The sequence below is a fragment of the Furipterus horrens genome, unplaced genomic scaffold, assembly GCF_987537825.1.
Source record: "Furipterus horrens unplaced genomic scaffold, mFurHor1.1.pri manual_scaffold_2, whole genome shotgun sequence".
Lineage (NCBI taxonomy): Eukaryota > Metazoa > Chordata > Mammalia > Chiroptera > Furipteridae > Furipterus > Furipterus horrens.
This window is the reverse complement of record NW_028327172.1, coordinates 46,951,249-46,977,371: the sequence shown is the minus strand read 5'-3', so window position 1 is coordinate 46,977,371 and position 26,123 is coordinate 46,951,249. Positions and strand designations below refer to the sequence as shown.

At 50.2% G+C, this 26,123-nt stretch overlaps 1 protein-coding gene and 1 long non-coding RNA gene across 2 annotated transcripts in view; one reads left to right on the top strand and one right to left on the bottom strand.

Annotated features, from left to right (window-relative positions):
* The window catches only part of SLCO2B1 (solute carrier organic anion transporter family member 2B1), a 50,275-nt gene that overhangs the window by 16,413 nt on the left and 7,739 nt on the right, over positions 1 to 26,123 (bottom strand). Inside the window, exons 2-7 of the mRNA XM_090265473.1 lie at positions 20,179 to 20,309; positions 18,966 to 19,103; positions 17,377 to 17,539; positions 15,428 to 15,658; positions 15,056 to 15,154; positions 12,664 to 12,842 (exon numbers count right to left, since the gene is read on the bottom strand). Coding sequence (XP_090121599.1) covers positions 12,664 to 12,842; positions 15,056 to 15,154; positions 15,428 to 15,658; positions 17,377 to 17,539; positions 18,966 to 19,103; positions 20,179 to 20,309 — 941 coding nt within the window. The remainder of the gene's footprint in view (positions 1 to 12,663; positions 12,843 to 15,055; positions 15,155 to 15,427; positions 15,659 to 17,376; positions 17,540 to 18,965; positions 19,104 to 20,178; positions 20,310 to 26,123) is intronic.
* LOC150018501 (uncharacterized) lies at positions 21,856 to 25,638 on the top strand. Its single transcript, XR_016508861.1, has 3 exons — positions 21,856 to 22,118; positions 24,900 to 24,947; positions 25,460 to 25,638. It is a non-coding gene; the product is annotated as an uncharacterized LOC150018501 (long non-coding RNA).

Sequence of the window (26,123 nt, the reverse complement as noted above, 5' to 3'; positions counted from 1 at the left end):
GAAGAATTTTTAAACACCACAGCTAAGAACTTGAACATTCATTCATCTGCAGTTACCTGCATGCTTGTTACATGCAATTGTGCTCCTAGTAGTTTAGTCATCCTCTATGGTAAGTTTTTGGAAAACATCGCTTGTGACAAGTGGTTTCGAAAGAATGGATGAAATTCCAGTGGTTCAATTTTGTCATCACCACCATTAACATCATAATAATCACCAACATAACCATGAAAATTACCACCATAACTACCATCATTATCATTATTCCAATCACCTTCAATATCACCTTGTTCACATCACCAATATTATAAGTAAGTGACCAATATTGCCCTTACTATTATTGTTGTCCCTGTCATAGTCACCCATTACCAGCATAGTCATCATTGTCACTGTCACCTAACACTTCAGAATCACTAATGAAATCATGACTACAAGAATCACCAATATCATTATCATCACCTCTAACATTATCATTATCCCCGCCACTGTCTTAACCATCATCAGCATCACCAACCTCTATCCGATGTTAACGCCACACTGCTATCTTCAGTTACTATGTCCCTCAAGGCTATCATCACTTGGAAAGTCATCATATGCAAGAACCTCCAATGAGCTATGCCTTCTTAGAGGTTGGGATGGTTTGAGCCTACAGGCTTATCTGTTCTGTTATTTGCTACGAGAAGAAGAGAACTGGGTCCTCGGAGGCAAGAGGCAGTAGCCCCTCTCCTCCTTTGGGTGAGTCAGGCCACACTCAGAGAGGATTGTTCAGCGCTATCACCACACTATGCAGGAGCTTATGGACACACTGGAAGGTGACCTCTGTCTGTGTCTGCGTAAGGATGGCCTATATGCAATTCTTGAAGGAGATGTCTTTTATCTTGGGAAGGAAAAGACTTTGGGGGCACAATCACAGTCTTCTGATACTATTAGAATCTCTGTTTTTAGGGGAGAAAACTGAGACACAGAGAAATAAAGTAAGTTGCTTGGTCACATGACTTGTAAGTGGTCTGGCTATGATTTGAACTCAGTTTGACTCCAGAACCTCAATGCACTTGGCTGGTTCATGCTGAGGGAAGGTGGGGGGAACCAAGGTCACTGAGTGCTAGCTATTCTACCTGCCTTGTTCTAATACAACATTTTCACACAGATATTTTTGTGCACATTTTTTAGGTGAGGAAGCTGAATCTTGGAGAATTGCCACTGGCACAGGGTCATTCAAATATAAATGATTGAGTGGGTCTGATTTTTCTGTGCAGCCTAAGATCAGAATTAGAAGCAATAAGTTTCATGGAGGAAGACTAAAGCCTGATGTGCTCTGGATGAGGCTGCCCTGGGAGGGAGGGAGTTCCCTATAACTAAGAGCTTGCAAGCAGAGGCTGGCTTCTCCCTGGTCATGGGGGAGGGCAGGTTGAGTTGGAAAACTAATCTGAGCATCCTCTGATTCTGCCTCTTGGGGGCAAAAAAGGGGTTGTGTAACAAAACTGACAAATCCAGTGATGGGAAGTAACCTCACTGGGTGATCTGATCATAAATTCCTAACTGGACCGGTCTCGTGGGTAGTCATGCCCAGACCTTTAACTTTTTGAGTAAAGCCCTGTCCATTGTCCTTATGCATCTAGGTTAACACATCTCTGAAATGCCAGAATAACCCTTTTCTAGGCACCTCAGAGACATCCTCGAGAGAACACGTCATCTTAACTATTCTGTTTCTTGCCTTCTCCCACCTCCATGTAATCTTCCTTGCACTGCTCCCTAATTCCAAATGTATTTTAAAAACTACAGAACTGTTACTCTCCAGAGCATTTGAGATCTTGCTTCCCAGCAGTTGTTATCAGATTGGCTCAAATAAATCTTATAAAAATTCTTTACAAGTTTAGGTGTTTCTTATGTTGACTCTTCTCCTCCCACGGAGCCTCTGTCCTTATAGGCCTCACACTCTGGTTTGTCTAACTCATTCTCTTCCCTTTCTCTCCATTTTTATCTTTAAGGGAGCCACTGGAGGCAAATACTGGACTTTCCCACATTTCAGAACCTCATGCCCACCCCCACCCCAGGGGTACACTGTTCTAACCTTCTTCCACCTGGCTCCCTGGTGCTGGTTGGCTCAAGGCTGGCCTCGCCCAGTGGGGAAATTCACTGAAACTTCAATTCCTGTGTGTTTTTCCCTGTAGGGGCTTTTCCCTTTCTCCTGTTTTTATTTCAGCAGGTAGCAAGCATTCTGGGTTTCCTTTTTTGAGGGGAGATTTGTGGCAAGATGGAAAGAATTCCTCAGGTGCCAGATTTTCCTTCTCTGCATTTGTTCCCAAACCTTGAGTTCATTGAAAAATTATGCCAGCTGCTGGGGGTTGGTGGAAGGAGAGTGGGAGGCCTCTGAGAATGGGGGAGTAGTGCAGAGGATGGGATCAAGCAGTCTGTGGGTTCCATGAGCAGCAGAGAGCCACGTAGCCTCTGAGACTGCTCAAGGGAGCAGTTCCCCTCTGAGGAGCAGGTTACAGGCTGACCTAGGAAGGCTGGGCTCCCCTGTCCTCAGCTACACTGAACTCCCATGCTCCAAGTAGGCTGAGGGGGACCACATGGGCCAGGGTGAATTTATGCTGATGCCTTCTGCGTGGGTGTGGGTCCTCCCTGGTGCCTGGGCATCCTGTAAGACCTCAGGACCTTTGCTTCACCCTGGGGGAAGAGCCCTGAGAAAGGCCTGGCAGGATGGGCATTCACAGGGGAAGTTAAGTTGATTTTCAGAGAAAATGAAGATCTGTCTGTGTTACACACACTTGAGTCTGAGTCTCACACCTGTTCATTGTCTCTCCTCTGTTGGTGTCTGAGATCTGCAAGAGCAGGGACCATGTTTACCTTGTTCTCTGTCAAAACTCTGGTGCCTAGGCCAGGGCCTGGAGAAAAATAAGCAGATATCTGATAAATATCTATGGAACGAAGGAGTGGAAGAGCTGGCTCCAGCGGGCAGTGGGTGCAGCCAATGCCAGGTTCTTGGAAGGAAAACGAAAACATCAACAGGAGATACTATTGTGCTGTAAGCAAGCTCTTAGACTGCTGCTGGTTCAGAGAGGGGCAGAGGGTCACACAGAGCGCCCCAGGGGCCTCACAAAAGGGAGAGTCCAGGCACGTCAGGCCACCGGCTCTGCACGCATGCTCCTGCTCCATCCTCCCTGGGGCTTGCAAAGGAAGAAGACGTAAACACTCCACACACAAGCAGACAAACTGTGAGGCTAGGTGACATCACACAACTAGAAAGTGGCAGGACTAAGATCTGAGCTCACCCCTGCCTGAGTAGGAAATGCATGTTTGCTCAGCTAAGCCCTATGAGTCAGCGGCCCTGCTGCAGGACTGGCAGAATTAGGAGGCACCTTTGTGGTGTGATGGGAAGGGCTCTGAAATCCCACCATTCTGTGTTATTTCTCCTGGTGAAGTTCTGTGGGTTTATTTTTCAGGAGCCAAGAGCCAGCAGCCAGCAGCCACACGTGGCCACTGAGCACTGGAAATATGGCTAGTCCCAAATGGGATGTGCCAGTAAGTATAAAATACACATCGAATGTCGCAGACTTAGAATAAAAAAAAAAAAAAGGATAATATCTCATTATTAAGGTGGACAAAAAGGGGCTCTCTAAAACATCTGACAAGTCCAACAAAGTAACCTTTTAGGGCAATCAGATCATAAATTGCTGACTGGGCAGGTCATGGTAGGTAGTTACACGCCAGGCCTATAACTTCTTAGTAAAATTATCTTTGCCTTAAGCAAGTCTTGTCCATTGTTTCTGTTCATCTAGGTTAACATAACTTTGAAAAGCATTTTTTTTTTTTTTCAGACCCCTGGGAAGTGTAACCATCTTTAAGGGAGCACATAATCTTGTTAACTATCCTGTAATCAAATCCTTGCCTTTCTTTCTCCCACTTTCATGTAATCTTCCTTACTTCCCTCCTTAATTCCGAATGTATAAAAGAAACTGCAAAACTCTCATTCTCCAGAGCATTTGAGATCTTGCTTCTCAGCATTGCCATCAGTTTGGCTCAAATAAACATGTAAAAATTCTCTGTAGGTTTAGAAGTTTTTTATTTGACATTAATTTTTAAAATACTTATGATATACTAAAATGAGAATATTTTAGATATAGTGGGTTAAATAAAACATATTATTAAAATTAATGTCTTCATTTTGAATATGGCTACTAGAACATTTAGAAGTAACACGTGGCCCACACACTATTTCTTTTGGACATGCTGCTAAAGGAGAATAAGAATCTCCTTGTCCTGTCTTCGTCCCAGCCGAGCCACGAAGGAGCATGGTGGGAGGGTCATCCCAGCCTGCTGGCAGGGTCCTGGATTCCTGAGGGAGAGGGGTGCTAGGAGGGAGGTGCTGCCCCCGGAATGAAAGTAGGAAGGGCTGGGATAGACCGATAACTCCCCAGCCTTTCTTCCCACGCAAGGGGGGACTTACCCTTTATGAGTTCTGCCCTGAGGCTCTTTGTCCTCAAGCAAACAGTAAACAAAAAGAAAAGAAGAAAAAACCAGTGTCATCTGCGGCAGCATGTACAACCAGCCCGACATGTTCAACACTACACTTTCACTTCCGCTATGTCAATTATTCCCACGAGAGCCTGGTGCAGGGGTTATTGCTACACTCTTTCACAGAAGGAGAAACTGAGGCCCAACAGGGCACGTGTCACCCAAGGAGTACTTGGCAGAATAGGCTCTTGAACCCAGGTCCTCTAGTAGCTCCATTTCACCCTTATCTCATGCTGTGGAAAAGAACATGGGATTGGAGATGGAAAGGGAGGGACAGACTTTCAGGGACTGGGGGTTCAGGGAGGCATCTGGGGGGAAGTGAGGTTTGAGATTTGGGCAGACAGGAAAGAAGAGGTTATTTGAAGCAGGGCACACTGAGACAGGCCAGTAAGCTGGGACATGTGGAACACGAACACTGGGACAGAGAGTTAAGTGGCCAAGCTGTTTACAGCCATCTAGTAAATTGCAAAACCCTATCTTGCCTCAGCAAGAACACTTAGGAGTGAATGGTTTATACTTCTCCTCCCCAACCAGAAGGTAAATAGCTTAAATCACTCTATGCAGGGCCATTTGTGCCAACCACAGCCAAGGATGGATGAAGTCAGGTGAATGCGTCTCATTTGGGGACATCTTGTTTTGGACTATTCTATTCTGCTGATCCTCCCCTAAACTCCCAGCCTTTAAAACCCTCAAGACAAAGCCCCCCCGAGAGCACTCTCCATCTGGGGAGCACACCCCTGCCTTTCCCTTTCCCCTCTTCTTCCCACCAGTCACATTACCTTTACCTTTCTCTCTCCTAAACTCCAAAGGCCCTTCTTTGGCTCCTGTAACTTGTTTCCTGAACCTACTAAGTCTGGCTGGCTCACTTCTATTACCTCTGCACAAGGGGCATGTCGGTCACCACGGCGAAGCCTGAGAGATGCCCGCTCAAGGGCCCCTTTGTGGACTTCATCCCCGCCGACACCCGGGCGCAGCGCGGGCCACGCAGCCCGTCCAGCCACTGCCTGTCCTTGGGGACTGTGAGACGCGCAGCCCCAAGGCCGGAGACTTCCGTTTGGGGTCAGGTAGGAAGGAGAGGCGCGGTGTGGAGGGGGTGGCCCTTGCTAGTCCCGGGAGCTTTCCTCGGTTTCCTGGGGAAACTTTCTAAGTAAACCTTCCCTTGTAATTTGAGTTCTTGGCTCTGAATTCTTTCTTTGCCAACCTCAAGAACCAAGGTCGTTTTGCCACCAACACCACCAGTAACAAAAGTACAGCGAAAGTGTGCAGTAGATAGTAGGTAAACCCACCCGACTACAGCCTAGAGTCTGGGGCAGGAGCTGGGGCAGGCGCTGAGCGGTTTGGAGGGCCAAACTAGGACTTGGGCTTTATCCCACGGGTACCAGGAGCATTGGCCATCCCTAGCTCCTGTGTCTGGCTCTCCACAATTTCCGCCCCTCTCTCCTGATCTGTTTTGAGGACTCCTGACTAATAGTGGGCTCCAGAAACAGGAAATGTGCCTTTGCTCAGAGCAGGGCTTGGAGTACAACCCATCTGGCTGTGGTTTTCCCAGGTCAGCAGGCTGGGCTGAGGGAGTTGGTTAGAATTTCCCCTCTTGGGGAGATGTGCTGACTGTTGCAGGCCTGCAGGACACGGGTCACTCAGTGGTCTGGCACATGGAAGGCCCCACTGTCTGCAACAGGGAAGGCCCCATTGTTTGTCAGGCCACCAAGGGATCCAAGAGCTACCCTCAGAGAAAGCGGATTCCTAGAAGGCTCTGACCTGGAGCTGTGTCCCCAGCCCCGAGGAGCCAGGGCTGACCTAGGCAAGTGACGTGGGACCCCTTTGTCAGTCCTCAGCTTCCATGACCTGTGGTCATGGAAAGCAGCCACAAGGATGGGGTTATCCATTAGACTTCCTGTCTCTTACCAGAGGGAGGCAGGGGGCCTGGGGATGTGAACTTCTGTGAGGAACGCGACATGATCCTGGCTCAAAACCAAATAAGAGGTTCAGTGATGTCAACTGAAGGTATCTTTATGATCCACACCTCGATGTTTCTCTCTTTCATTCTGATTAACATTTGCTTTTATTTCTATTTTCCTGCTTCTTGGTCTTGACTGAGTGGGTTGGCACAGCTCTGGCAATGCTCTTCGTGGTCTGAATCCCAGCTTCAGCATTCACTAGCCATGTGATCAGGTTATTTAACACCTCCCCCACCCTGTAACCCCGTTCTTCAGGTATAAAATGGACATAGTAACTAAACCTACTTTATAGGTGGGTTGCAAAGATTAAGTGAGAGGCCACATAAAGGGCTTAGAGCAGTGCCTGGTATGGAGTAAGCAATGTATGTTAGCCTAATTTCCACTCGTAGTACCGTGCATATGTTTGGTGTAAGCTGCCTGAAGCCTTTCATGGAAGATATAGAAAAGCACATAAAAAGAAAATTAGGGAAAAGAAAGGTAATTATTCCTCTATTTTTTCTCTTAGGAGTTGGCCTGATCAGAGAAAGATGCTAAGAACAAGCCCTCCTGGTTATTGAACCTGAGTGTCAGACATTAAACCGCCTACCTCACCAATTTGCCTCATTTCATTCTTACAAAAAACTCAAGATGCAGATTTTATGACTGTACCCATTTTACAGATATCAGAGTTAGTAAGTGGTAGAGCCAGGATTCACACCTGGGCCAGTGTGGTACAGACACCGTGTGTCCCACTCCCGCTGCAGCTGGTCTCCCTCCCTGCCGCTGCGGGGGCCGCAGACAATGAGGAGGCTCTCCCATGGTGCCTCATAGGCCAGATCAGCTACCAGTCACCTCTTTTCTTTAGCCTCAGTCTCCTCTGTCAAATGGGCGTATTGAACTAGATACTTGTTTTTAAAACTGGTTTTTAGTAACAGAACCCTTTTTCTAATTGAAATCTCACTCGAAAGACTGGAATAAAGATACATAAAAGTAGAACTTGTCTGACTGAAGTATGTACGTGTGTGTGCGCATGTGTCTAGGGAGATAGAAGGCCCATAGCTTTGTTGGGAGCCACCTCTACTCAGTCTCCCTGTGGTGACATGCTTGGGGTACTGTGGGAAGAAGTTTGAAAACTCACTTGGGGCTCTGTGGCGAGCGAGCGTATCACTTCAAAGGGCCCTACAGGCCCCCAGGAAGCTCTGATATGCACCAGGCTGGGGAGGGGGAGCCTCTCCTTAGCCCTTTGAGGCCAAGACCTGGCCTTGTATGCACTGGTACAGGGGAGGTGGTGCTGGCCCAGCTCTGGGCACAGCTTTGACCCTCTCTGGGCCTGAAACCTTTCATCTGTAAGATGGAGGGGGTTGAACTAAATGATAGATCACACAAGACCTTTTACCTTAGAAAGTTGAGATGGGGTGAAAGTGGAGTCACAAGGCCTGAAAGGCCAGCCATGAAGAAGGACCCAGAGGGCTCTCAGGCCAGTGGAAAGGAGTCTGGAGGGAGTGATACTGGGCACAAGGAAGACCCAAGTCACCGCAGACCTCACAAGACCTGCGGAGAGAGGGCAAAGTCCCAGGGGAACAGGGGCCTCCTGGCTCTGCAGACCTCAGTAGACCCATCATAAGTCTTGGGTTTTAAGGGCCATTGCCACTGCCCATTCCTGTTCCCATCCTTGACCATTCTCCCAAAGAAGCACATCGAGGTTAATGACTGGGGGACAATGGGTTTCATAGACTCTTTGGCCAAAATTCTAGTCACTTAGAAGTGTGAATTTTGGAAATCACACATCACTTGAGTCATAGAATCTTAGAATAATAAAACACAAGTACTTGGATCTCCAACTACTAGAAACACAGAACTTTAAAACCTGCCTGGTGTGAGTTAGTTGGTTAGAGTGTCATCCTACAGAATGATTCCCAGTCAGGGCACATGCCTGGGTTGCAGGTTCAGTCCCCGGTTGGAGCACGTGAGAGAGACAACTGATTGATGTCTCTCTCTTTCTCTCTCTCTCACATCGATGTTTCTTTCCCTCTCTATCTCCCTTCCCCTCTCTCTTTAATAAATAAATAAATAACACTTTTTAAAAAATAAAATAAAACCATATAATTATAGAATCCCAGATTCTAGGAGATACTCCAGAATAACAGCGGTGCTTAGAGGCTGGGTAGGCGCAGGGTATCTCAGTAGAGGAAGCCCTTCCCAGCCCATGTCCCAGCCCCGAAGGCAGGTGCTCAGAAAAACCTAAGGGTGCGGGGCACAGGAGAGTTGCTGGCTGAATGAGGCCCTTCCATTGCAAGGACAGATGGGGCCAGACAACCCCCTAGGGAGCCCCTAAGAGACCATCTTTACTCCACAGGTTCTGCAGAGCCATCTGCCAGGAGTCCTGGGGTTTGACAGGACCTTAGAGACTGGCTGATTATAAATAGGGAGACTGAGGCCTAGGGAGAGGTAAGATCTGTCATGGTTCACTCCTAGAAAGAGATCTGGCTGGCCGCCAGAGCTCTGAGGTAACACACACACGGACAAAGCCAAAAGCAGAAAAGCAGAGCTCCTGTCCCCTCCCATGCTCTGTGTGGCCTCCCCCATCCCTCATCTCATAGTTCTCTGTGGAACCTGTTCATGTTCCTCTTCCCTAGGCAGAGAACCTGAGCTGTCACTCAGTCCAGCTTTGTTGTCTGCCCCTGGCCTTCCTTCACTACCTGAGAGCTCTTTGGGGCCGGGGCTGTGGGCTGTATCCCTCTGTCCCAATTGTGAAAATACTCTAGAGACAGGGAACTGCTCAGAGAAGACATCACTGAACCTGGAAGACCTTGTCCAGTCTTCTGCCCATTGTATGGACAGGGACCCTGAGGGTCACACAATCCTTGTATTACATACCACCATCTCCTGGCTACCATTAGAAATTGCATTTACTTCTAGGAGGGCATTTAGGGGACCCCTGAGCCTGAGAGGGAATGTTCAAAGGGATTTCAGAAGTGGTCCCTTCTTCACTTTGTCCCCTTGCCTGGTCCCACTACCTGCAGAAGATAACACATCTCATGTCTGGAGACCTGGACTTTCTGACAGCCGATTCCACCTAATTGGGCCCTTCCTACTGGTCCATCCACTTCTCCATCAGTGGCCTGAGTGGGCTGGGCCTGCAGACACAGTCAAGGCAGCCTCAGGAGGCAGGGGAACAATTCTTCCTACATCAATATGTATTGCAGGAGGGATGCTGGAAGATCATCACGTTCTCAGCCTTTGGTTCTTTTTTAAGAATCTCTCACCCCCCTCCCTTACTATCCCCCAGCCCCAGTGTGCTGACAGAATGAATGCAGACAGACAGGAAACTTCATGGCCCGGGAACCAGGGTTTCAGGCATCACAGGGACACAGCTCTTAAAATCTGAATCTCTACATCACAGCAGCTTTAACCAAGGAATCGCGCAGTCTCAGAATCCAAGGCGTTCAGAATACGCTCAGGGAATCTAACCTCAGCATCTCACACGCCAGAATAGGGAACTGACTTGCTCAAGTTCACATGACTGATATGTGACTGAGCTCAGCACAGACAAATCTGTTCCACCTATTCCATCTCAAGGCTCAAGTGCCTGTTCTTTCTGTCAAATTTAGGACTCAACATGGAGATTATCCCTAAACTGCCACCCAGGCTCTCCTTTTCTGCCATGACCACCACCCACTTCTAAGAACTCTTCCGCAAGTTCTAGGAATTCTAACTCTTTCAAAATTTTGGCCTGAGCTAGGCAGAACCGGGAAGCACCATCTGTGGTTCCAAGTTTTCTTCTTTCCCTGAAACTGGTTCCTCTCCAGCGCCTGCCTCGCCCTGACTCTGACCTTGCCTCAGCCCTGCCGTTCACTGTCTCTGGGACGTCCCACAGCACAGCAGCCCCCAGGCCTGTGCAGTCCCCGTTCTGGGTGGCTCCTGAGCTTGTTCCCATGTCCCACCTCACTGCCCATGCACTGATCCCTCCCTGGCCCAATGTGATGCTGCCACCTCAGTCTCCCTGTCTCCAGCTGCTCTCTGCACACTCCCCTGTCTATTGCAGTCGGTCTCTGCCTAGCATGTGGTGACAGAACCATAGGACCCCCTGCTTACCCTCCCTCCAGGCCACCCACTGCTGTTAAAGCTGATAGGTAAGGCTTTTCCTGATCCAGCCCCTCCGGGCTGTTCCAACATCATTTTTCTTTGGTCCCCGCATACACACCCTGTGCTCCAGCAGGAGGAGGAGGTGGTGAGGCTCCTAAAGCAGCTTGGTCTGGGGTCAGTCAGACTTGGGCTCAAGTCCCAGCTTTTCTAGGCAGAGATATTTTCAGCCCTTGCTCCAAAGCTCAAACTTTCTTGCTCTAAGAAGGAGACTATATCGTATATTACAGCAAACATTTAAATGTACCAACCTGTCACATTAGATAGAATTAGTCTTGCTGCAAAATATTCAACATGATTTTTATAAATGTCCCTTGGAAACTAGAACTAATTAGCAACAACTAACTTAATCTATACTTGTGATTTCTCAGCATGACTTTCCTGTGAAATAATTATATATTGTCTATTATATGTTATAGATTATAGATTATACATATGCAGGTCTCTGCCCCAGTCCCTGACAGAGAGGGCCTAGAACTCTTGTAAACAGACATGCTAGGATTTTTTGTTCTAACAGTTAGTCTTTGACCCTGGTTCCTGATTCAGAGCTCTTAAGATATTTGGAATTTCCTGAGTGATAGGAGTATCTTTTGTTTTAAACAGGAGATTTTGGTGGGCTCTTGGATCAGGGCTTGTCACCAGAAAGAACAAATTATGATTAGAAGCTTGAAACTTTCATACTTCAGAGAGAAGACAGTGGCTGAAAATGGAGGTCATGCCTACATGATGAAGCCTCCCAATAATATGGGGCTTGGGAGCTTCCAGGTCAGGTCAGGGAACATATCCACCTGGTGATGAGTGAGGTTCCTGCACTTGGGACCCTCCCAGACTTCACCTAGGTATCTCTTCACCTGGCTGTTCATCTGTATCCTTTATCATATCCTTTGTTATGGGATAAACTGGTAAACATAGGTAAGCATTCCCTGAGTTCTGTGAGCTATTCTAGCAAGTCATTGAATCCAAGGACGGCATTGTGGGAACCTCCGAGTTGCAGCCAAGTTGCACAGAAGTTGTGCATAACCTGGGACCTACTCTTTGCGACTGGCCGCTAAAGTAGGGGCTGAGCCTTAACCTGTGGGATATGATGCTGTCTCCAGGTAGTTAGTGTCGGAATGGAGTTAAATTATAGGATACCCAGCAGATGTCACAAAAAACCGGGGCACAGAAGTGTTGTGTCAGAGTAAAGAAGAAGCCACAGGAGTGCTGTTTCTTTACACTCCCATACTTGGGACCCAGAACCATCTTTCCTGCCCAGCGACTCACACAGTCCTGCCCTCTCTTACCCGCTGTGACGTTGAACATGTCCCTGCACCTGCTTGGTCTCAGTGTCCTCCCCTGAAGAAAGACCAACCCCCACAAGCCAAGCAGAGGGATGCAGTGAGATGCACCTGCAGCACCTCACCGGTCGCCCTGGTTTGACTTCTCAGTGAGTCTTTGTCCTGACTAGGCTGTGCCTGTTTTAAGGATAGAGACCATGTACTGAGTTCCAGGGTCCAGCCTGATGCCTGGTACAGGGGAGACACTAAATACACATTTGTCCCCTCTCTGTCTCTAAATTTGCCATTTCTACTGCCAACTCCTTTGCCCAGGCTGTTTCCACACCAGGAATGCCCCTCCCTCTCTTCCCCTGCTTTCACACATCCTTTAAAATCCAGCTCAAATCCCTCCCATTGGGAGCAGTCTTCGCAGACCCACACAAACTCCTCCCAGTTCTCAACATCACTATAGCATGTTCAGATTCACAAAGAAAACTTCAAGTGACAAGCAGAGAAGCAGCAGTGTAGTGGTGAGAACTAGGGCCGTGGGATCAGACAAGCTTGGGATCTGAGCCCAGCGCAGCCCTTACTGGCTTTGTGATCCTGGGCAGGTCACTTCCGTCTCTGGCCCTTGATCTCCTCAGCTGTGGGAGGGGCAGGAAACACCACTGAGCAGGGCTGTTGGGGGGATGTGATGGAGCCTGCCAGGAATGGCTTCATAAGCTGTGCAATGCAGTGCCCGGAGGGATGACGTTTAATGTTACAAAGGAGGACAAGTTGGTGGGGACATAAAGGACATAAAGGGAGCTTACTTTGCTGACAACTGCCAAGACCCTTCGTCGGAAGTGAAGCTCATGTTTCTCCTTGGCCATCTCTCTGGGGAAGAAGAAGTAGGGGGTGGCAGCCAGGGCCACCATGCCAGCAGAGATGAGGAAGCCCAACCACCAGGCACCCACCCATCGGGGGTCCTTTGGGGTCAGGTTGATGCCACCTGGAAGAAAAGGCCATACTGATGTTAGGTTCAGGATGATTGGTCACTTTTTGGCCACCACCCTGGGACTGACCTCTGAGACATAAGTTAGTCTGGGTGGGGAGGCAGGAGGTCTGGGTTATAATCCTGGCTCTGCCATTTATGTCCTGCATGACCTTGGGCAAGTCCCTGACTATCTGTGGGCCTCAGCTTTTTCAACTACTAAGGCAATGTGTGTCGTGATCAAGGTCATAGACTTTGGAAATGAAATACTGGGTCTGAATTCCATTACTAACATAACTTTGGGCAAGTTACTTAACCTCTTTCTGCCTCAGTTTCTTCCTCTGTAAAATTCAGATATTAGTAGTGCCTGTATCAGAGGGTTGTGAGAATCATAGAAATGAATCCATGTAAAAAGCACTTAGAATAGTGCTGGCACACAGTATGTTCTATATAGGTGTTTGTTTTGCTTTCATTTTACTCTCACTATTGTGATTATTATTATTAAGCTGATGGTTAGGACTACTCTTGTGGTTCTCAGACCTGCAGGGTGATTAAAATCACCAGAGGGGCTTATCAAAAATACCCGGTTTACCCAAGACGAACTTAGAACTACCATGGAGTGCGTGGGAAGGTGACCAAGGATCTGTACCTTTAACAAGTCCCCCAGGTGATTTTGATCTCCCAACAGAAGTAATTAGAACCAGATTATTCCAGGTGTATCTCCTGTCTGGAGTGCCCCCATTCCCCAGCAAACCTCTTGACCCCAAGGCTTCTTGGGTATCTCCCCTTTTGATTGCCACAGTATCTGCAAACACTTTATAATAATGTGGATGTGTGATGACACCAGCCCCATAGGTTGACCCTGAGCTCCTCCAGGGCAGAGGCCAGAGTACACAGTTGTCACCCAACCAATGTACCTCTAAGCTGGGGAGGGAGTTGGCTTCAGTACAGATTCCCTCCTCCACTTATTGTTCCCCCTACTTCTGCACCAGGCTGAGAAGAGCTCACACTCACATCTTCCCCAACTCCTCTACTTCTCACATACCAGTCTGTGCCTTCAGTGGACACAGTCCGCCCACCCATGAAAGCCCCCAGAGAGAAAGGAGGACTAGGTTCACAGGAGGGTGCCTGTGGAGGTGCCAGATGAGTAGGATGATGCCAACAGAGCCAGAGAACGCACCCTTTTGCCCTGAGCTGGGGTGTGTCTTGGAGATCAGGGAAGCCTGACTCCAAGGGAGAGAGGAGTTACACTTGACTCCTAGGGCCAGCTTTCAAGAAGAAAGGGAGGTGGAGGTGGTGTGGGGCTGTCCCTAGTGACTCTTGTTCAGAGTTGCCCAGACCTGTCCTGGCTGGAGGCACTGGTGAACAAACCTGGAGAACAAGAAACAGAATCTATATGTCCACCTATTCGTACCTGTATCACCTGAGGTTTCTAGGGCTTTCTGGAGAACCTTCAGGTGAGGGATAGGACTTCTGAGCAGCAGAAGGCATAGCTGGGGGCTCAGAGCTGCCTGGTGTGACAAGCAGGCAGCTGAGATGCCACCGTGACCCATTCTAAAAGGAGTCTTCTCTCACTCCCCGCAGGGTGCCAGAATGCCAGGACTCCCCAGACTCCTCCCTCTTGGCTGCCTGCATACCAAGCTTCGATATTCCATTCCTTGGCCCACTCCGACCACTACTGGATCAGAGACCACTGTTCCCCAAATGGTGCCTTCAGCACAGGCTCCCGAACTCTGAGGTGGTCACAACTAAAACGGTCCTTAGAGGTCACCCAATAAATTCCCACCAGAGAGAGTCCCATGGGAACTGAGTCCTGCTCTGAAGGTTGTCTCCGGCATGCCCATGTCCTCTGTTTCACCTTGGAGCTCCCTAAGGCTAAGAGAATACGGGCCCCTGTCTGAGCCTGGGGCTGGGAGCCTGGAGGACTCAGGCATAGAACAAGGTGAAACCATAATAACAACAATGATGACAACCACAGCTCTTCATCTGATACTGCTTTACAGCTTATCTCCATAGTCCCCCTGGATTCTGCTTGTGCCTTTGGGAGGTAGACAGGGTAAAGATTACCTCAAAGATGGGGAAAAAAGAGAGGTTAAGAGGCATGTCCAAGGCCAGTGGGATTGTAGAATTTGAACCTGGACCTCCTGGCTCAGTGTCTCCTATGAGACCAGTGGTCAGTTAGCTAGTATCTATGTACCCCTGGGGACAGCTGTGTGCTCTTGGGGGCTTACCTTCTGGGATTCGGTCAATGTCCACATACAGGCTCAGCATAAGGCCGCCCAGCCCATAGGCCATGGCTGGCCCCATCATTGTCACTGCAAACAGGATCCCTGCAACACAAAACTGAAGTCAGGCCACTCTGGCCCCAGCTTCCCTCAGCAGGTCATTGCCTGTCCACTGGGCAAGAGGCCTGTCTCCCCAGGTTGAGAGCAGAAAACTTTCTGGGCCTTGATTGGTCACACAGGAGAGAGGCCAGCCACCCTGCCTGCCCCTCACTGAGGCCTTTGTTCCTCCCACCTGAGCCTGGCCCCCCTGCCCGAGCCTGGCACCCCTGCCCGAGCCTGGCCCTCCCTCAGAGCCCCAGGAGCGGGACCACTCCTCACCGAGGTAAAGGGGTGAGTTGTTGTTGTGGGCAAAGTCGTCGATATAGGAGATGCCGAAGGGCTGGATGGGCACACTGCCCACACCAAGCAGGGTCTGTGCCATGAACATGATCGCCACCAAAGTCAGATGCTTGGCTTCTGTGGAGCTTGAACAGCTGCTGCCATTGGAGGGGGCTGAGGCCAAGGTTGTGGGCAGACACAGCGAAGCTTCGGAGTTCTGGAGCATGTCCACTGGCAGGTGATAAAAACAATTATGACAGTAGCTAAGACTTTTATACAGCACTTCCAGGATGCAAGGTAGTGTTCTACGTGCTTGTGTATTTAAATCATTTGACACCTACCCCCCAAACCTCGGGGGTGGGTGCTCTCATTACTCTTATTTCACAGCCAAGGGGACCGATGCTCAGGCAGCAACTAGCAAGGGTCAGGTCAGGATTGGAACCCAGGCAGCCTGGCTTTGAGTTCATGCTTTTAAACCACCCTATGCCACCTTTCTGAGCAGAAAGCGTGTGCTCTTGGGTGGAGTGGGGTCATCAAAGGTGAGTGAGTTTGAACTGGGTTGAGAACAACAAACAAGATTTTCCAGAAAAAGACAGTGGGAAAGACTATCCTAGGAAACAGTTATAATACATTGCAAACTCAGGACTTAAGAAGTTCAGCACGGCTAGCCCCAGAGTGTGAGGCCATGGGCCAGGGCCGCAGGCAGGACTGGGCAGGGGAAGGATGCTGGGGCTGAATTGTAGGGGGGCTCTAGTGCTCTTGGCTTTCATTCTGGGTTGGACTCAGTGTCAGCTCAGGACATAAATGCAAAGTTCAGTCAAGGGGCATTGCTTAATTTAGTACCACACATTTATTCCTCTTGGCTCATCAATATTTGCTGAGCAAACTTAAGGAGACCCTCTGCTATTATTATTAGCCCAAACATGGGTCTAGAAGTGGCCTTCCCTCTGTGGTCTGCCCAGCCCTTTTCAGCTCCTGGCACTGGGTGAACCAAGGTCAAAAATCCGGACCTTCAATCGAGCCTTCCTGGGCTAAAGACTGTGACACTGTCCAGCCTTCTGGGCCTCTGTTTCCTCATTGCTCAAGAGAGTCCCCCAGAATGGAAGTCTACAGAAATATGGAATTCAGAAACCAAATAATTCAGTAGTTTGGAGCACAGGTTCTAGGGCCAGGCGAGCTGGGTATCAGAGCTCCACCAGCTGTGTGCCCTGGGGAAGTCCCTGCCTCTCTGAGCCTCAGTTTCCTCACTTGTAAAATGGGATCATGATAGCACCTGCTCATAGGGTTGTAAACATGAAGAGTGGTGGGTGGCAGGTGGATAGGGGGATGGGTGGATGGGTAAGCAGGTAGATGGGAGAAGGAAGGAATGAAGCAAATGCTCAGGCTGCCTGGGTCATTCTGTAAGGGACAGGTATCCATCTGTCAAGTAGGTCCTTGACAAAAACCCCACTGGGTTGAACAGAGGCTTCACTATTGCTGTCTAAAATTCCTCCATTTTTAAATTTGTTCATTCACTCATTCATTCTTTGTTTCATCAGCATCTTGGTTTCTTGTGAGGATTAAATGCGTCAATGCAAGCAAGGTGCTTAGAACAGTGTCTTCTAGTGCATGGTAAATGGTGGGTGACACCGTGCTTCTTCCCAGACATTTCCTGAGGATCTACTGATGTCTGGCCCCAAAGGGGGCTGTAGGGTAAATTCACCTCCACCTCATAGAAAGCAGTGACGTACAAGCAGGCCCTCACCAAGGCTGGCCCAGGACTACACCACACCCCACACCCCAGAAACCCACGGGGACCCACCCATGTTAGGGCTGAGGGAGGCAGTGGGGGTGGGCTGAGAAGGACTAGCAGGTGTCCTGGGAAGCTAGGCCCGTCCTGAATGATGAAGGCCTGGGGACGGGCCCTGGCGCACAGCAATGCTGCTCCTCGTGTTCCTTCCTACTCTTACCGAGGCTGGTGTGGTCATAGCGGTATGGCTCAGAGATGAAGTGTGGAAGGGTCATGAGCAGGCCCGCCAGGGCCACAAGGATAGCCCCATAGCCGATGAGTCGGGGCCGGTGTACCCTGCTGCCAAAGTAACTCACAAACACAATCAGGGCTGTGTTCCCCACCTGCAATAAGACGAGGAGACCCATTCAAGTGGAGCAGAAATAAAATAAAATAAAGTGCAACAGAACCCAGAGCTAGAGGTTACCCCATCCTTGCCTTTATTCCTTGCCTTTATTGCCAACCTTAGGGTTCCCATCTATACAGTGGACTAGCTGGCTAAATACGAATCAAATTGTGGGTTCTTCTAGGAAGGGCAGAAATGAGGGCAGAGCAGACAAGATTGGAAGTTCAATTTCATTCTGGAACATGGGTTGGGTCCCATATTAGAATAAGAAGGGGGTGGGCATTGAGGAAAGTGGTTTCAAGTTTCTGGGATGTCATGTATGAGAGAAACAAATAAAGAAAGTTTAAAGCCAGATGACTAAGGCCTGGAATTTTGAGCCTTGGAATCAAAGTCCTAGGATGTGGGCACTGGAAAGGACTCAAGAGTTTGCAGGTAAGAAGCAGGCTCTTCCATCAGAAGCTGGGGTGAGCATCCCGTGCCAGTGCTTACTGGCTGGTGACCATGGCTAAGGTCCTCACCCCCTGAGCCCCAGGCTCCTTGCTGGTGGAGCGGTGTAGGATCAGCACAGGATTGGTAGGAGGACTTACTCTGAGGCCCAGAGACAGACGGTGACTTGACCAAGGTCCCAGAACTCAATAATGACATTTCCTTCCCACCCCTGAGATCTGGGGGCGGGGCCTAAGGGACATCAGGGAACTCTGTGTAGTAGGCAAAATTTGGGTTGGGAGGAATGTGACATATCACCTGGGGGTGGGGAGAATTTCACAGAAACCTGCTGGGGGTGGGAAAGAATGATCTCTGGGTGGTGACCTTCTCTGAACATGGGGTGGGGGAGGGCTGGGCACAGCTGGACTCTGATCTCCAAATCCACCCAGAACAGTTTATCTACTCCTCTCTGGCTGTGGGCCATTGGACAACTCTGAGGACAATACCTCCTGCCATGCCGTCCCTCTCTCCCCACCCACCCCACGGTTCCAAAGGCCTGCCTTTGATCTAATGTAACCCTCTCTCCCTACTGTTGAAGGGACTTCCTCTGATTCCCTCCAGGGACAAGCAATAGCCAGGTGCCTGAAAAGAAAAGGGAACCAAAGGTGGGGGATGGATGTGGGGACACTGGTTAGCTCTAAAATATCCCACATCCCCCATTAAAGTGCCCCCAAGGACAGGATGGCCAATACTGTAATTGTACAGGGAGGGGGAGGTCTTCTCATTAGACCTTGTCCTAACATGGTGGTTTGGCCCTTCATTAGTCAGGACAACACAGAAGGAATGGGCTAAGGAGATTTTGGGAGTCAGCTGTGATGGGGTTGCCTGCAGGCACTGGGAGGGGAAGGGTTTATGTGGGGGGACCGAGGGAGGAGGATGAGGGTTAGTGGGGTGCAAGCCTGCCTCATGTCCACCCCTGTGGAGGGCAGGGCCAGTACCTCATTGAAGGCAGCCAGCAGCCCCGAGGTCTGGCTGGAGAGGCCAAAGCGTTTCTCCACCGTTGAAATGGAGCTCTTGAGATAGCCGGAGATCATGAGCTGTGCGAGCTGCAGCACACTGTGGCACAGGACGAAGAACTGCCAGAGGGAGGGGGCGCAGGGGCAGAGGGACAGGGGGCGGACAGTCAGAGGGGTGGGGTACAGAAACAGAGTTGTGGAAAGAGAGAGTAGGACCGTGAGAGGAGCAAAGAATAGAGATGGGGAAACAGTCAGGGGAGACAGACACACCAGAGGGGAGAGTGAGGGAGAGAGAAAGAGAGAGAGAGAGTTATTGGGGTACCCATAGCTTCTCACACAGATGAACAAAGCTGTCCTGGGTGCTCTCAGAGACTCCAGGGGCTACCTGAGAGGAGGGTCTTCATAGGCCTAGACTCTGACCCTCAGAGCTCCCAGGGCTGGACTGGACCACCTCCCTGTTCCACCTCCCTCCCCTTTCTCCCCTGGGAGGCACCCTGTACACACCAAACCCCAACCAAGCTACTCACTTCACTCTACCCAGCCCCGCCTCAAACATTTCCTCCTGCTTCTAATAAACAAACAACAACAACAACAACAAAAGGCAGAATTTCTACAAGAAGAAAAACTAGTCTCAAAAAATTAAATAACAGTTTTTATGCCAGAGCTTAATAACATTCACTTTGTTCTTCTGAGTCACATTTCCTCCTGTACAGCGAGGACAATGTCCCTACCCCACAGGGTTACTGTGAGAACTAAATAAGATCACAGGGCGGGGGAAGGGGCAGCGCCTAGCACAGGGCCAGGCACCCTGAGGGGGCCAGCGGATGCTTGGATGTTGAGGGTGGCCCCTGCTGGGGCCAGAGCTTCCCTTGTACTGACACAAGTTCAGGCTTCCTGGCGCCCTTCTCTTTCCCTCTAAGGAAATAAGAGGTAAGGAGACTTGTCCCCGCTGCCACAGAGCAGCCCCCTTCTGGTTTCTGAAAGGAGAAAACGTGCTACACATTTTGCATGTGCCTAAAATCAAGCTGAATGCTTTCATAGGTCATCCCTTTGGTCCTCACAGCCCCCCCCATGCAACAGATGAGGATGGAAGCTCAGGAAGGCAGCAGCTTGCTGGTGTCACACAGCCAGTCGGTGGCAGTGCTTGCTCTGCCGGGTGTGGACAGCCCCGCTGCTGCCGGGCCCCGAGAGGTACCTTGATGCTGTGGAACACACTTGGCCGTGAGTCCTGAGAGTCTGTGCTGGCTTTGTCTCCAGGTGCGTCTTCTGTGCCCATCATGGCCTTGGTGTCCTTTTCTGGTGTCTGGGACTCCTCACCCACTGGTCCTGTGGGACAGACAGCCAGGGGGAGGGGGCGAGAGTGAAGATGGGATCCCAGAGGTATGTCAAGGGTTGGTGGGGATCTGAGAGTCAAAGCACCTTCAGACTTCTTGCTCCCCAGGTGCTGAAAGGATCCTTCCTAAGAGGGAGTGTACTCCTTGTGCCCACACTGACCAGATCCTGACTGGGACCACCTGTTTCACACCTTCATTCCGTTCCTTCATTCTGTTCCCAGCCTTCTAGGGAGAAGCTGCTGACCCCTCACACAACCTGGAGCAGTGGCCTCAGTGGCAGGGACGCATAGTCTCAGACGGCCTTAGGCCTAAGGCTGTGAGATACTGAGGCTGAGTCTGGGTCTGGGTCTGGCTGGATTAGTCTAGGATCCGACGTCTGGGGACAGGTGCAGGTATGAGCCTTGTTCCATAGTCAGGGCATAAAGACTTCTCCTGGGGGCAGTATGGAACAGATACCGACACCCCCATAGGGCAGCACCCAATGTGTAATCACAGAGCTAACCAGCCCAGCCCCCAAATCATACACCAAACCATGCTGTTGATCGGTGCCAAGAGGGCCCTCAGGGGATCATCCTATTTAACCCACCTCCCCAAGCCGAGGCCCCAAGTGGGGTGCTGACTCGGGAGGCAGAGCTGTGGTCCAACTGGATGCTTGGCCCCATCACACACGTCTGTATTGCACTCACAGCAGCGAGAGGAAAGCTGGGCCCCTTCAAAGGCTCTGGACATTTAATCCCAGCGAGGAGCCAGCAGCTCAGCCTTGGGAGACCTCGCCCCTGCCCTTAGATGGAAACCACCTGTACCTCTGGCAGCCCAGGCCTCCTTGGCCTCCATCCCCTCCTGGGGCCTCACTTCCTTCGGAAGCCTCCTCCATTGTTTCATATGCCTCTCAACCTGGCAGGAGTTTCCTCTCATTCAACAAGCTCCTTCTGGAGCCTGAAAACTGACCTGAGGACACCTCTGACCAGAGAGGGGGCTGGGGACTCTCCACATCTAGACCTGGAGGGCAAACGCAGGGAGGAGGATGCAGAGGCTTGGAACTGCTACATCCAAGCAGAGGCTCTGTGCCCCTCACACTAAGTACTGGGATCCTGAGGGATTTTTTTAATGAAGATATAATTCACACACAGTAAAAGCCACCCTTTTAAAGTACACAATTCGCTGCTTTTTAGTATAGTCAAGCAGTTATATACCATCACCACTAATTCCACAACGTTTTCATCACCCCAATAAGAAACCCCATACTCATTAGTGGTCACACCCCTACCCGGCCTCCCTGCTCCCCCCTGCTCCTGGTGTGAAATGCTATCTTATGAGGTTCTGATTTGCATTCATTCCCTCAAGGGCTAATGCCATTGAGCATCTTTTCATGTGCTTATTGGCCGTTTGTGTATCATCTTTGGAGAAATGCTTGTTTAAATAGCTAGAGGAGCATGACTAGGAAATGAAAGTGTGTGAGCCTGGGGAGGAGTCCCTTTTGGGGCCATAAACACTCAAAGGAAACAGAAGATAGTGAAATGAAAGTGGCAGCTGGCAGACAGGGAGGAGATAAGGGCTTGGCTTCATGAAGAGGGGTGAGGGAAACTGCAAGGCTCACTGAAGGGGTTCCAAACACACTCACCCGGAGGCTATCGGTGGGACCATTTCTAAGCCCCAGACCCTCTCACCAGCAGAGACCTGTGAGCCACTCTAGCCCAGAGGCTGTGCTACACACTCTGCTTGCTTGTGAAGCTTCTCCACAACTCTCTGCCTCTGCTGCTTTTATTGTCTCTGCTTCTGATGAGGACGCCGAAGCCCAGAGGTACCTAGCTCTGCTGGTTGACATTGGTGCAGGGGCTCAAGCTCAGGTCTTAACCTCAACCTCACTTGATGCTCCTTGTGCAGGTTTGATGAGGGGAGAAGCACAGTGCTCTAGCCCAGGCAAACCTGTCCACCTGGAAGGCAGCAGTGTCCTCAACCGAGGGGCCAGGCCAGCCAGAAAACGGGGCTGGAGCTGAGGCTGGGAGGGCAGAAGTCACTGACCTGGAGCCCCAGCTCTGAAAGAAGCCCAAGGGATGGATGGATGAGGGAGAAAGACAGAAGGTCAGTGAACCAGCTCAGAACCTTCCACCTCCCTGTGGCCCACTCCACAGCCTGGGCCTCTGAGCAGAAGAGGGACGCAGTGGCCCTAAACCCCTAGGTTCTGAGAGCAACCATCAGTGAGTGCATTGAGTGGTCAGTTGGTCACTGAATGGAGCTGGTCACGCAGGTTTCCAGTCCTTTCTGAGCCCTTCTTGTGGGCCGAGGCCTCTCTTGAGGAATCGGCAACAAACAGTCCAACTCTCTGATAGAGAACAGGACTCCCCTCAGAAGGGCTGAGTTCAGGGTTGTGTGTCCTCCTCCTGTGACATCCTCGAAGCCCTTCCCATTCTGTGGAGACTGTGAGGGTCCAGTCTTGACAGGAGGGGAGCGGCTGTGGCACTGAACTTGGGCTGGGCTGGAGTGGCCAGTAGCAATGAGGGGAGAGGCAGGGAACCAGACCCCAGGGAAAAAATCCCAACCCCTTTCTCTCCCAGGTAGGCAAACAAATTTGGGGTGCCCAGGGGGGCCAGGTGGTTCCAGGGCCAGGTGGTTCCAGGAGCTGGAGCCCAGAGCCACAGAGTGGGTAGGCAAGGGGCCTGTGAGCCTGTCAGTGGGTGCATGCTGGCCGTCCACACAGGTACACTCATGGCTGTCTGGTGGCCAGTTATAGTCTGGCTGGTCTTTCTGGAGACTTGTCTCTTTGCTTTGTTAAGGCTGTCTGCCTCCAATGCCCTGGCTCAGCGGAAACTCGGTATCCAGGAGAGGTTTCAGGATCATGAATGAGAGAACAAATTTAACCAGGACACTGTCTTTTGTCTGGAGGGAGGAGACGTGGCAAATCTCTCTAGTGGAAAAGAGCATTGAATGCTTTCTCCTGATCCCTTTTATTGAGGAGGGGATTTAGAAGATACAATGTCAAGACTTATGAATCATCAATAAGCTTTAGATGCTTGGGTTCTAGTTGACAGTTACTGATTACAGATATTAACATAAAGAACACAGTGACCAGTCTGTGTCAGGGTCTGCTAAACATCCTGACGCCATACTGACATCAGGTGCGAGCCTTCGTATATTTTTAGCTACACGCTGTTTACAGTTAACTAAGAGATAAGAAAAGCAGAACAAGCTTCAAAGCATAATATGCATTCTTCAAATCCAATTCCCATGGAAACCTCCTGAGTGGCCTTTGAGTCACTTCTGCCTCTACCTTCCCGGTATTCTGGTTGAGTCTGAAAAGGCTCTCAGGAGCCTGGCTCGCGGCTTTGGCTACAGTTCTCAAAACCACATAGGATGGTCCCCTACATCTCCCCCGTTTTTGTTTTTTAAGGAACTTATAGTAGAAAGTCCTATAAAGCTTGCTACTGGCTTTCCTCAAATACGATTACTGGAAACGAGCTTGCAGACACTTCAGAGGACACAAAGTATAATGATGCTTAATAAGCATCCAGCTGCCCCTATTAGTCACATATGCAAATTTAGTTATTGAAACCAATTTTTAGGGTTAAGCCATTGAAGATTATCACTTACACCTTTTGTTTAATGAGCTGCTTAACTGGTCAGACAGTCGCCCTGAGACATGGTTTAGCAGTTCAGTCAGACTCCAGAGGAAGGTCCAGAAGGCAGAGGGTGTGACTCTAGCTACTCCCTCCATGGGCAGAAATCATCCTTCTTCACACCAGCTGAGTCCAGGATGATGAGGGCCAAGGTTTCAGAGAGTTGTCAGAGAGGCAGGGGCACCTTTCTTCCCACCTGCTCTTTGCTGGAAAGGCTCGGGAACCTACTTCCTCCACCACCTCCCAGCTGCCAACAGCAAATTCCAGGCAGATGGCAGCTTCCCAGATCTTCAGACCTGGGTCTGAACCCCAACCTCCATGCTCCCACCAGTGTGCTGTGTGAGCCTTGACAAGACTCTTCATCCTCATTTGTAAGGTGAGGATACAGCACCTACCCCAAGGAGAGAAGGCACCTAGGGTGCCTGGCACAGGCCTGGCATAATGCAGACCCCACTGAGGACCTCTGCCCTCCCCTCTCCCAGTAAACTTCAAGTGCCTCTGGGAGCACAAGGCCCAACTGATCCCATTCCCTTCCACACACACCTGACTTCTCCAAATTAACACTGTCTCTGGATCATCTCTCTCCCTCTCATCCAAGTCCTAGTCAACCGTAAGGCCCAAGGACCTGGAACCCCTCCCTCCATGCACTTTCATTGTCTTTGGAGGCAACTGTCCAGGTTGGAAGCCCTCAGCCGCAATCCTGCTGCAGGGCCTTGGAACAGCAGCCCCCTGGCCTCTTCATCCGCAATGCCAGGACAATTATCTCCACTCCCCAGTGAAGACAGCGTCCATCCGCTGGGACCAGGCCCTCCCACCCCACATTCACTAGGGACATTCAAAGCCTGAAGCCACTCCTTCCGGTCCACATTAACTTGACTTTGATATTCCACTGTTTTCATTAGCAATTTTCCTTCTTACTTTTCCCCAATGGACCAGACCAAGCAAATGGCTTGATTGTTTTATTACAGGAACTTCCTGAAAGACTGATCAACTTTTCAAGGGAAACCATCAACACAGTATGTACCTTCAAATTCTTGGAATCGCCCTCCCCCAACTATTTGCCTTGCTATTCCCACCTATAAATCCTGTACTGTTGGGTCACGAGTCCCACCGAGTCCTAGTCTGGCTCCCCTCACCCACCTCCCTCCCTGCGCTGAAGGACTGCCCTAAAACAAACTTCCAGTTCTCAGCAAGTACTGACCTTTCCTCCCACTCTGAGACACTGACAAAGCTTTAAGAAGTGGTGTTGTTCCTCTCCTGGTAAACAATAGACTGTCTCATCAATGGGTTATGTCAGTAATGTGCATAGCAGGTGTTCAGTAAACTTTGTTTTCTTCTCAGTCAGGCAGCTAGTCTTTCCGGCAGCTCCCTGTCCTGCCACAAACACCCTGCCTGCCTCCATACTTGCTTTGTGACAGCAAGGGGCACCGTCACCTCTAGAACCTGAGAATCAGAAAAAGTTCCACCCGAGTGCTGAGAAGGTGGGGGGCTGGTGATCCAGCTCTCTAGCTTCCCTTGCCCTCTATAGGAAGTGGCCTGGATGGAGGAGCTTGTCCTTGGGGTGCCAGAGTGGAGCAACACTGTGCATCAGGCAGGGCTGTGCACACTCACCCGGTCTCCTAGCAGTCCTTTCAGGTGCCTGCTGTGATTCCATAATAGAGATGAGGAAACTGAGGCACTGAGAGGGGAGGTGACTTCTCCAGGGTCCCAGGGCTGGTAAATGGAAAAGCCTGGACTGGACCTCAGATCTGTCTGACTCCTGGTCCCCAACAGCAACCCCCATATGGTGACTGTAATGATGGCTTTAGAACAAACGCAAAAATAATCCCCATGTAGCCATTTCTTATTCCAGGCTGGCTTTCCTCCTGTGAATTATCAAAGGTGGTTGCCTGGGGACAGTTTGTCATTCTACCAGCTGATTTTTTTAAAACGATTTTATTTATTTATTTTTTTGCCTTTCGCATGCTCCCAACTGGGGAACTGAACTGGTCCACAACCCAGGCATGTGCCCTGACTAGGAATCGAACCAGTGACCTTTTGGTTCACAGGCTGGTGCTCAATCACTGAACCATGCTAGCCAGGGCATACCAATAGATTCTTTAGCTAATCAGTCAGTCAGTCAGGGCACTGGAAAGTCAACACCCCCTTCTGATGGTTGGGGCAAGTCTGGAGAGAGAAGTGTGGTGAGAAGG